Source organism: Malurus melanocephalus, unplaced genomic scaffold (assembly GCF_030028575.1).
Source record: "Malurus melanocephalus ecotype Western Australia unplaced genomic scaffold, MMel_1.1 scaffold_273, whole genome shotgun sequence".
Classification (NCBI taxonomy): domain Eukaryota; kingdom Metazoa; phylum Chordata; class Aves; order Passeriformes; family Maluridae; genus Malurus; species Malurus melanocephalus.
Genome location: NW_026623505.1, coordinates 975,080 through 984,991, shown reverse-complemented (window position 1 = coordinate 984,991; position 9,912 = coordinate 975,080). Strand labels below are relative to the sequence as shown.

General features: G+C 42.9%; 2 protein-coding genes across 2 annotated transcripts in view; one reads left to right on the top strand and one right to left on the bottom strand.

Moving 5' to 3' along the window:
* The window catches only part of NUDCD2 (NudC domain containing 2), a 3,777-nt gene extending 318 nt beyond the window's left edge, over window positions 1–3,459 (top strand). The window contains exons 2-5 of the mRNA XM_057376198.1: window positions 7–177; window positions 1,389–1,437; window positions 2,060–2,211; window positions 3,123–3,459. Coding sequence (XP_057232181.1) covers window positions 7–177; window positions 1,389–1,437; window positions 2,060–2,211; window positions 3,123–3,206 — 456 coding nt within the window. The 3' untranslated portion in view covers window positions 3,207–3,459. The remainder of the gene's footprint in view (window positions 1–6; window positions 178–1,388; window positions 1,438–2,059; window positions 2,212–3,122) is intronic.
* A 2,117-nt stretch (window positions 3,460–5,576) lies between these two features.
* CCNG1 (cyclin G1) lies at window positions 5,577–9,906 on the bottom strand. The gene is made up of 7 exons (XM_057376199.1): window positions 9,769–9,906; window positions 9,094–9,360; window positions 7,834–8,087; window positions 7,166–7,244; window positions 6,985–7,083; window positions 6,545–6,739; window positions 5,577–5,850 (listed from the first exon to the last, which is right to left on the bottom strand). Exons 2-6 carry the CDS (start codon window positions 9,358–9,360, stop codon window positions 6,548–6,550), a joined length of 891 nt encoding a protein of 296 aa, XP_057232182.1. The 5' UTR covers window positions 9,769–9,906; the 3' UTR covers window positions 5,577–5,850; window positions 6,545–6,547.
* Between the last annotated feature and the right edge of the window lie 6 nt (window positions 9,907–9,912).

Below are 9,912 nucleotides of genomic sequence, written 5' to 3'. Positions count from 1 at the left end.
TTCGAGGAGCGCAGCGGCGTGGTGCCCTGCGGGACGCCCTGGGGCCGCTGGTACCAGACGCTGGAGGAGGTGTTCATCGAGGTGCGCGTCCCGCCGGGCACCCGCGCCAAGGATGTGTGCTGCACCCTGCGGAGCCGGCACATCGCGCTGGCCGTGCGCGGCCAGGAGCTGCTGCAGGTACCGCGGGCAGCCCGGGGGGCAAAGGCCGGGGGGAGCCGGGGAACCACGGGCTCCGCTCGGTGATAAAATACCCCTGAGATCATCGAGCCCAGCCTGTGACCGAGCGCTGGGTCAGCTCACCCACCGCGGCCTTTCTTAAACACCTTTTGGGGGCTGTGACTGCGCCACCGCCTCGGGCAGCCCCTTCCAATGTCTGATCACACTTTCTGGGAGATTTCTTSCTGATGTCCARCTCAAACCTCWCCTGGCCCAGCTCAGGCTGTGTCYTCGTGTGCTGTCATTATTCCCCTGGGAGAAGGTGTGCACACCTGTGCCCTGTGGGGCCTCTTTCTTTATCCTAGGTTTGATACATTAGAAATGACTTTGACAATTCTTTGACAACAGTTTTTTTCAACTKCACGAGTCTTTACAGATGGTGCCTGTTCTCCATGAAGAGAGAGCTGGAGAGGGGTTTCTWACAAGGCCATGTAGTGATGGGACAYGGGGGAAGGGCTTTAAACTGTCAGAAGATGGTGTTRTATTGAATATTAGGAGGAAATTCTCCCCTGTGAGGGTGATGAGTCACTGGCACAGGTTGTCMAGAGGCCCTTTGGATGCACCATCTCTGGAAATGTTCCAGGCCAAGCTGGAGGGGGCTTGGAGCAACCTGGGATAGTGGAAGGTGTTCCCAGTGGAAGGCAGGGATTGGAATGAGATGAATTTTAAGGTTCCTTCCAACCCAAACCATTCTGTGATTCTGTGAAACATAAAGATAAATTGACATGGACTTGCATATTAGTGTGGATAGCATTTCAGTGTACAACTTCAAAAGCAAAAAGAAAAAACAACCAGACTAAAGGCCGATTTACTTTCAYATTTATAACTAATTACTTATACTGYCTGTACCCTGCACCAGAGCTAGATATTACTCATGGCAAAAACACCTGCACATACATGACAAGGTTATTAAAAATGGCATTTCTTGCTGAAAAACACAAGCCTTTTTAATGRCTACAGATACTGAAACAATGACAGGTATTAAAYGCTTCATTTWAAAAAAAAATTGCRTCACAAGCAATCMTTGTTTGACAGTCTGCATACAGGTCTATWCTTGTAGGGCTAGATCACCCTATTCATTTTCAGCAGAATACAAGGTGTTTAAGTTGTGAGTAAAACTTCACAACTCAAGAGGTTTTCYTAATCTGTAACATTGTACCTGTCTCTTGCAGGGTAAACTTTTTGACTCTACAGTAACTGATGAAGGAACCTGGACCTTAGGTAATAACACAAGTATTAACACAAATTTTGAAGCCCAGTCCTTTTCAGTGTGCAAATAATCTTCAAAATACCCTTGTAATGCTGTATTTATTCACTTCAGTAGAACTAAACACTCTGCATGTTTACTTTGAAATGTGCTTCCAATATATTCTCTGTTACAATGGACATTGTGTTTAAATAAATGAATCATCCCTATGTCRYTAAAACTTCTGGCTTTTGTTGGTCRTAGCTCTCTGTAAAGCCTGACCTCAAATTTTTCATGATTGCATTAGGAGAGGTGTCTATATCAATAGATTAAATCTTTTCTGTTGTGAACCTCTCAGAGCTTAGTTTATGTCTGCAATAGAAGTACTTATGAACTGTGTTTGAATCACTTAAAACATCCTTGGCAGTGTCATGCCAGAAGGGGAGAGRTGACAGTACTATTTTTGCTTCAGACTTTTTTTTCTTGTTACTGTTGATTTATCAAGAACCAGGCTGGCATTGGCACTAAGAATGCAAATTACTTCACATGTCCTGTGCTTGTTAATGGCCAATTCACCATTGACATCCACCAGACTAAGAGAAGAACCAGCACACAGGACTGAGTTTAAAGGTTGCTCTGTGTATTTTCATTCAACAGAAGACAGGCAGCTGATACGAATTGTTTTAATGAAAACAAATAGAGATGCTGGAAATTGTTGGACATCTCTGTTAGAAAATGAGTATGCTGCTGATCCTTGGGTACAGGACCAGATGCAAAGGAAACTTACGCTGGAGCGATTCCAAAGAGAGGTAAGCTCAAGGACCATAATTACTCTGTGTATTTTGTCTTTGTAYACAGAGGTTATGGCCAGGAAAGCTGAGCAAAGGCCATGGAAATAAGTGCTTTAGTTTAATATCTGTAAAATGCTTACAAGGTTTTATCACTGTGCWTTGAACAGATTATTCTGTCTGCACTCTGAAAGGTTTGTGAAAAGTTCATGTGAGTTTGGTGGTGCTATTGCTGTATTACTGATTGCATAATCCTTACACTTGTTAGGTTACAATTTTTATTATCTATAATTATGACAGAGCCATCTTTACCATAAAATTTTAACATCAAACTGTTCTGGATATACTTGTTTGAAAAGTAAGATGGCATAGAATAGTTAGCTGGAAAAGATGTTCCTTGCACTTTTACTAATATTGCTTAAATTATTTTGCTATACCTTTAGCACACAACTGTTCCTGTGCATGTCTGCAGAGCTGTACAATTACAACTTTTTACTTACCAGCTGAATCAGCAGGCTATGTACTGCAGCAGAAAATTGCTGCATTTTTATGAACCTTGTTATCCAGCATACTGGATAACATATCCAGGTACTTAGATTTTCAAAAGGTAATTTCAAARGACACAAAAAGCCAGATCTTTTAAACTTACTCTTAATATTTCTATTTCTGGGAGATCTGACTGCTTGCCAAGAACAGCATTACAAAGTCACTTCAGGAGTAGGCAACCAAACTATGACAATTCAAAATTTGTAATGCATTTTCCAATATCAGTGYTGTGATGAATGTGTGACAAGTTGATTGTTATATGTTCTCGTTACAATGGCAGAATATTAACAAAAAGCATGCTAAGCTTTTGTTTGTGGGTTGTCTAGGATTTTTAAGACATTTTTATTCTAAATTCATTAAACAACTTGTAATTTTCACTCCATCAGAACCCTGGATTTGACTTCAGTGGGGCAGAAATTTCTGGAAACTACAGCAAAGGAGGACCAGATTTTTCTAGTCTTGAAAAATAAACTTTTCATATGTGATCCTTTAGAGGAATTACATGTTACAGTTAAGGACTGGAATCATGTAACTGTTGAAGACTTCMGTGATCTCTTCAATGGATTGTTGTCATAATTACTTCAGTGAAGAGAAAGAAGATCTTTTCCAACACAATGAGGACAAAATGTTACCAGCTGATTTATAAGCTGTGATAACTTTATAATACTAAGGGACACACTATAGAGAAATGTGTACATAAAAAAGTAATGTGTTTAAGCAGAATGTTTAGTTTGGGTGKTTTTTTTTYCTTTTTAGAAACACCACATTAMATGAGTCAGTTATARATCTRYCACTTGTCTTTATGCAAGGATGTCTTATTCTTGCTGATMTGCCTGGGAAGCAATCTCCTGTACCAGCACWGGKTGGGGCTGATCTGCTGGAGAGCAGCTCTGTGGAGCAGGACCTGGGGGTCATGGTGGACAGTGAGCTGTCCCTGAGCCAGCTGTGCCYYRGGAGACAAGAAGGCCAAYGGTGTCCTGGGGTGAATCAGGAGGAACATTGCCAAAAGGTCAGGGAGGTGASCCCTGTGCTCAGCCCTTGTGAGGCCARATCTGGAGGGCTGTGTCMAGCTGGGCTCCTCAGGACAAGGGAGACATGGAGCTCCTGGAGCAAGTCCAGCAGAGGCTGTGGAAGGGATTGGTGCAACTCTCTGCAAGGAAAGGCTTTGGGAGCACGGTCTGTTCCGCCTTGAAGGGCAACACAGCTGAGAAGGGACYTCRGGAAGTTCCACCTGAACATAAGGAAGAACTTGTTCCCTGTGCAGTGACTGTGCACAGGAGCAGGTTCCCCAGAGAGTGTTTGGAGTCTGCCTTACTGAGGTTAATCAAGAAATGTCTGGACAAAATCCTGTGCCGAGGGCTCTGGGATGAYCCTGCTTGAGCAGRGAGGTGGRGGACCAGCTGATCCCACCCATGGGTCCAGCCTGGCCCATTCTGTGAATCACTGCAGAAGAACAGATAGTATATTTAACATTTTCTCCTGTGATTGTCTAGCTGCTCCCRTGCAGCCTTAACCTCTTATAAAAATAAACTGGGAAAAAAAAATCTCCATGTTTTACCACCTGCTTGGAAATTTTCCTCCATGTACTGTTTAGGTGCCACTTTTATAGGCTTCCTATTGAAATGTTTTATAATAAGAAAAAAGTTACTCAGTTAAGCACATTTCAACGTTTAATTGAAAGGTACGTATCTTAATATTGCATCCCCTCCCAGAAGACTGACCACACCTGTGAATCACTTAGCACAGGCCAGCTCAATGCCCAGGCAGCACTGGCAGGTGCAACAACCAGTTCCATATTTTGTAGTGCAATCACTCCCATGAGCTCATGAGAAGACTTGATTTGTCCAGTACAGAGCTTTGGTATGGAGGCTTCTGTGAAAGCTTGAACTAGTTTGAGATATTCAAAGAATGGTTTCCACCTCAGCTGGCACCATAACAGGGAGGGGTTAGTGGGCTATCACCTCATCCCAAACTCTGATCCCTCCTTCTCCCATCCATCAGTCCATACAACAGTCAGGTTTAACAGCCTATTGCCAACCGTCTATGTCCCACAGTGATGCAGAATTCAAGAGGACATTAGCAACACTCCCAGAACCTCTTTTCATCTAACATACAATAATACATTCTTATTCACTTCTTTGTTAGCACTAGAATCATGTTTCAAATAATCATTAAAGAGATCAGAGTTGAAGCAATCTTCAATTAGATTGCTCCTGCACACAAAGATGGGCAACTAGCCCTGCTCCTGCCATACCTATAACAATGTGCCTGTTCAGCATCAACATTTACCTCCAGTACAGCAAAACACTGGAAAACAAATGTCAGATTCAGGGCATGTAACCTAGTTCTTTGCTTTAGTCTTCATTAGGTATCACCAAGTTTTTGCACTCCATGAGGTAACTACAGCTCTGACAAAATATTGCAGCTTCTGATACTGTTAGTGACTGTCTTTTCTAATAAACATAGTGAAGTCTCTTTCCTCCTGCTCTGCCTACTCCACACGTTCAGGGGGTATCACATAGGCTGATGTTAAATGTGTCTGTGGCACGAGGCCAGTGTCATCCTGGCAGGAACACAGGGATCCAAGGCACTGCCCAAACAGCACACCAGGTGAGCTAGCAGGTATTTGCTGTTGTCATCAATATTGAGTGGGATTAGTCTTCATTTCTGAACACACTGCAGCACTGCATTACTGCACATCAGATTTTCCTAGTATCACATAATCCTCAGAAAGTGAACCAAGAGTTCACTACTAAACATTAGTATCTAATTCAGCACCTGCCGTTACTGTAAACCAATGTTAAATGACACAAGCTGCTTTACAAACTGTTAAAACAAACAAAGGTGTTAAAATTGCTTGTATTGGGATTGTGGCATTTCACTGACTAGTAAACAGTCTACCAAGTAAGACTGAAAACTGACACCACATGTTGTTGTAATCACCATGAAAAGAACTGGTTTTTACTGGAAGGATCTTTAGTCTGAAATGTTACATGTTCTTTCCACGAGTTGAGTTCTTCATTATTAAGGTCACACTTCAGACTGTTTCTCAAATATTTTTGTGTGCCTGTTGACAAGCTCACAGGATAGTTTTCTCCTCATTTTATTGTACTCCTGTAAAAAAACCAAAACAAATCAGTCAACTGGAGACCTTTCTCAAGAGCCAAACAAAGTATGAGATCATAATATAGCAAAACAGAAGACAGCTGTTACAGGAAAATGTGTAACCTCTGGAATTAAGTCTAGATAAGGAAGTAGTTCATAGTTTTTACAGACAACACAACAAGAATAAGTACACAAGTAACAAGAATAACTGAATTACAGATTAGATTGTACCTGAATTACAGATTTTAGACTTCACAAAACAGTATACAGGCAGGTAAAACTGTATAAAACTTGTCAGTAGCTTACAAGAACAAGTACAAGAAACTCATTCTAACAACCTGCTTTTCTTTTTGGGATAGGAGCAAGGCAAGATTTTTTTCTCTGACTTTTTCCTATCTTTACATATTAGTGTGAATGAGGTCCCAATGTCTGTGGGACAATATGTTTGCTCCCACAGCACACCAAAGGATCAGTTCTTTCTCCAGCATTCCTGCATGAATTGGGTTGTCACTTCTTTAGGTACAGCACTGGCTTAGGCATGAATATGAGAACAGACCTGCCTCTAAGACAGGCCCTTTACATTTCGTTATGTGATTCCAGGGATAACCTATAAGGAGCCTGGAGCTAGTTAACAGCTAACTTTACTTCTAAGTTATCAGAAGTTGATTTTACAAGGTCAGAAGTTGATTTTTCAAGGAGTTACCTATTATGAGCTGGTCTCTGGAATGGTAGGAAGGTGTGTTATTCTGTAGTAGCTATGTTTAAGCTGCCGTGCTGTCCGTCCAGACACAATCCATTTTAATTTCTGCACATTGGGTTTGGAACACTTGCTTGAAGAATATTCTGTAAGGCACTTTAACACCAGCTCCTTCCAGAAGGTCAATTCTTTGTTGTTTATCTACGTAACAAGACAGAATGTCATGTGTTAATAACTAGTTAAATCTTAACTTCATACATGTATTTTCAGCTTCTTTAACAAATCAGGCAGACAGGTATCCCAGGCCAAATGAAAAAACCCCAAAAAAACATCACAAGAAAGCCACAAAAGAAGCCAGTATGCCAATGCACCTGTCCCTTCCCCATTGTGTACAACTTTGCATGCCTTTTTCTTCTGTCCTCCCCTGAAATTTTATCTACACATACCTTGGAATGTAACTGCAGAAATTCCAAAGCCTCCGTCAACTCCAGCAGTTTTTGTTCTTCTATCTCTAGTGCCATAATAGACAGTGCCAAGACAGAAGGCTGGAGAGAGAGAAAATGTTTTTAAACACTGGTTTGTTAAATTCCAGTAATTTAATTTCCTTTGAACTTTAAAGATGTTTACCTTGGCTTTGGAAAACATGATTCTGCAGTGACAGGCCTTAAGCTGGCTCTCAAGTCTCTCAAAATTGAGGTATTTTCTCCTGTAATAAAAACAGATGAGTGAATCTAGAAGAATGCAAGMTTGATCAAGGCAGCATTACCCTGGGAACTCAAGAGATGCAGCAAGAATGTTCATTATCTAAACAAAAGCCTCATTTGTCCCAGAAGTTCTAGGGTTACAGTCAAACAGGTGTTCAGTTTTGGCACTCCCAATGCCAAAAATAAATCTTGTGTTACACTGGGGAGAGTTGCATTATCAACGCAGGYTTAATATCAAGGAATTTCAGTGCTTACTAACAAAAGGAATCTTTTTTAGGCCAGATTTTGTAATCCTTACAATGAGGCAACACTTTACTGCAGCATAAGCAGAGATTCATTATACTGTCATTATTGAGCAAGTTTGGTTTTCAGCTCAGAGAGCAATACTCWATTTATGCAAACAATATTTAAAATTAAAATAATAAACCACAGATGCTCACATTTATGATAATTACCAGTAAGGAGGAAAGTTTGTGGGATTTTTAAACTATAGAAAGGCCTGTTACTCAAGCAATTTCCTGACTTATTTTTCTACATTCTATAATGCCTGATCRTAAGCAGTTATAGCAAAATCAGTATTAGTTATTGTACCTTTCACAGCTTAAATTCTCATGAATRAATGAATGATAGAGCTGTAGAAATTGGAAGGCTGTTGTAGCTCTGATTTTCCAGCCCAGTTTCTCCAATACGATTTTCTCCATTCTCATCATATCAGAAACAGTGAACCTATACTGGCTTATTCGAATTAAGTCAGTGGCTAAGGGCACATTTCTCTCTTCCTCTGATGCTTTCACAGCCAAGTAGAAGCAGCTGAGTCCAACACATCCCAAGTGTTTAGGCTGTACCTAAAGAAAAATGAATCGTCATTTTCAAAGAAAAAGGCCTTGGATTAGCTTCTACAACATGTAAGTATCAAACTGTAGGCACCAATCTATTTCAGGAACACATSCGGGACAGGGGGTTGTTCTGTTTTTTGGAGATTAAAAACTAAGTCCTTCATTATGCATTCTTATCTTTATTTAACCAAACAAGAAGATGGTTACACACTACAAATTCTGTCTCATTCATTTAAAAAGCAAGACTGCTGAGCAATTTTTATTGAGGTAGAACTGGTTTCTTAATAAAGCTCCAAAATAGCCTAATGGGAAGATTTCAGGATTTAAAGTGTTGTACATATTGGGTGATAGTAAAAATTTGGGGTTTTCTAACTTAAAAAAAAAATATATATATACACACGTATATAAAAATTATTTTAGTCCATAGATAATGCAGTCCTCCTTTTTACTGCTTRTTCTGGATTCAGAAGTTCTTTCAAATAATCATTTTCCCATCCATTTTATCTAGCTTTCTCATTTTTGTTTTAACACACAAGGAAAACAAGCTTTTGTTCTTGTSCAAACTGTACAGTGGTAATCCTGTCTTGTTAGACAATTAAAAACAACCCAGGTCAGCATGTCACATCTGCACAGGAGGATGGAGTGCTAACTCATGTTTCATCAGATTTTTAGTATTCAACACCATTTTAGTATACATGAGGCTTGTTGGTAGGTTGAAAAGGCAGTTAAAAAAGAACTAATTAAAGTTTTTTCTTGTATCCATGCCACAGGACAGGCAGTCTGTCTTGGTCTAACCCATTAACAGGTCCTGTGTTTCCCAGCTCGTAGGAACCCTTTAGTTCTTCCTTCTCCAGAGAAAACACTTTAAAAATACTCAAATTGAAACGGAGAATACAATTTTTTAGCTCTGTGCAATCATAATCTCTGCTCCGGAAGGAGCTTAATCTTTTACCTAAACGCAAGACGTTTTAACTTCGATTAGTAGGCTGAGAGCTTACACTTYAAAAAGCCTTACCTTCATTTTTGACAAGAACCTATCTAAGAAATTCACAGCTAGCGAGAAGGTCTCAGTGTGGAAGCCGAAGAACTGAGTTAAGCTGAGGAGATCCTTCACCTCGAAGTCCCTGAGGCGGGCGGTCATTCGCAGGCCGTTGTCGTGGGCAGCCTCGAGCAGGCGGAGGCCGGCGGCGCGGGGCTGAGCCCGCAGCTCCTGCTCCAGCAGCGCGGGGAGCCGCAGCAGCAGCACGTCCCGCGCCTCGCCGCTCGCCACCGCATCGATCATCTGCCAAGAGAAACAACGCCAGCGATCAGTCAGCGAAACCGGGGCAAACTCACCCAAAACCTCGCAAACTCTAGAGTCAAGGCGCGGCAGGCCGGGCACACGCACGGAGCGCCCCGGGACAGCCCCGGGACACTCTCGGGACAGCCCCGGGACACTCTCGGGACAGCCGGGGGTGTGCGGGGCACGGCGGGGTGCGCGGGCGGAGCCTCCCGGAACATGCCCGGGCCTGCCCCTCTCGGCCGGGGGGCTCTGCCGGCGGACGGGCGACCTGTGCGGGGCTCTGCCSGGGCACGGAGGGACACGGGGACACGGCAGGGACGGGAGGGGACAGGAGGGGACGGGACAGACACAGCGCGGGGAAGCCAAAGGCGCAGCGGGCAGGATCGGGAGCCAGCCCCGCACCCTTACCTTGTCTGGGTGTCCTGCTGCGTGCTCGGGAGGGGCCGGAGGGTCCGGAGCGGGGCTGGGCGGTCGGGGCCGGGCACGGGGCGCTCAGTGCCGGGCGGTCGGGGCCGGACGGTCAGGGCCGGGCACAGGTCGGTCAGTGCCGGT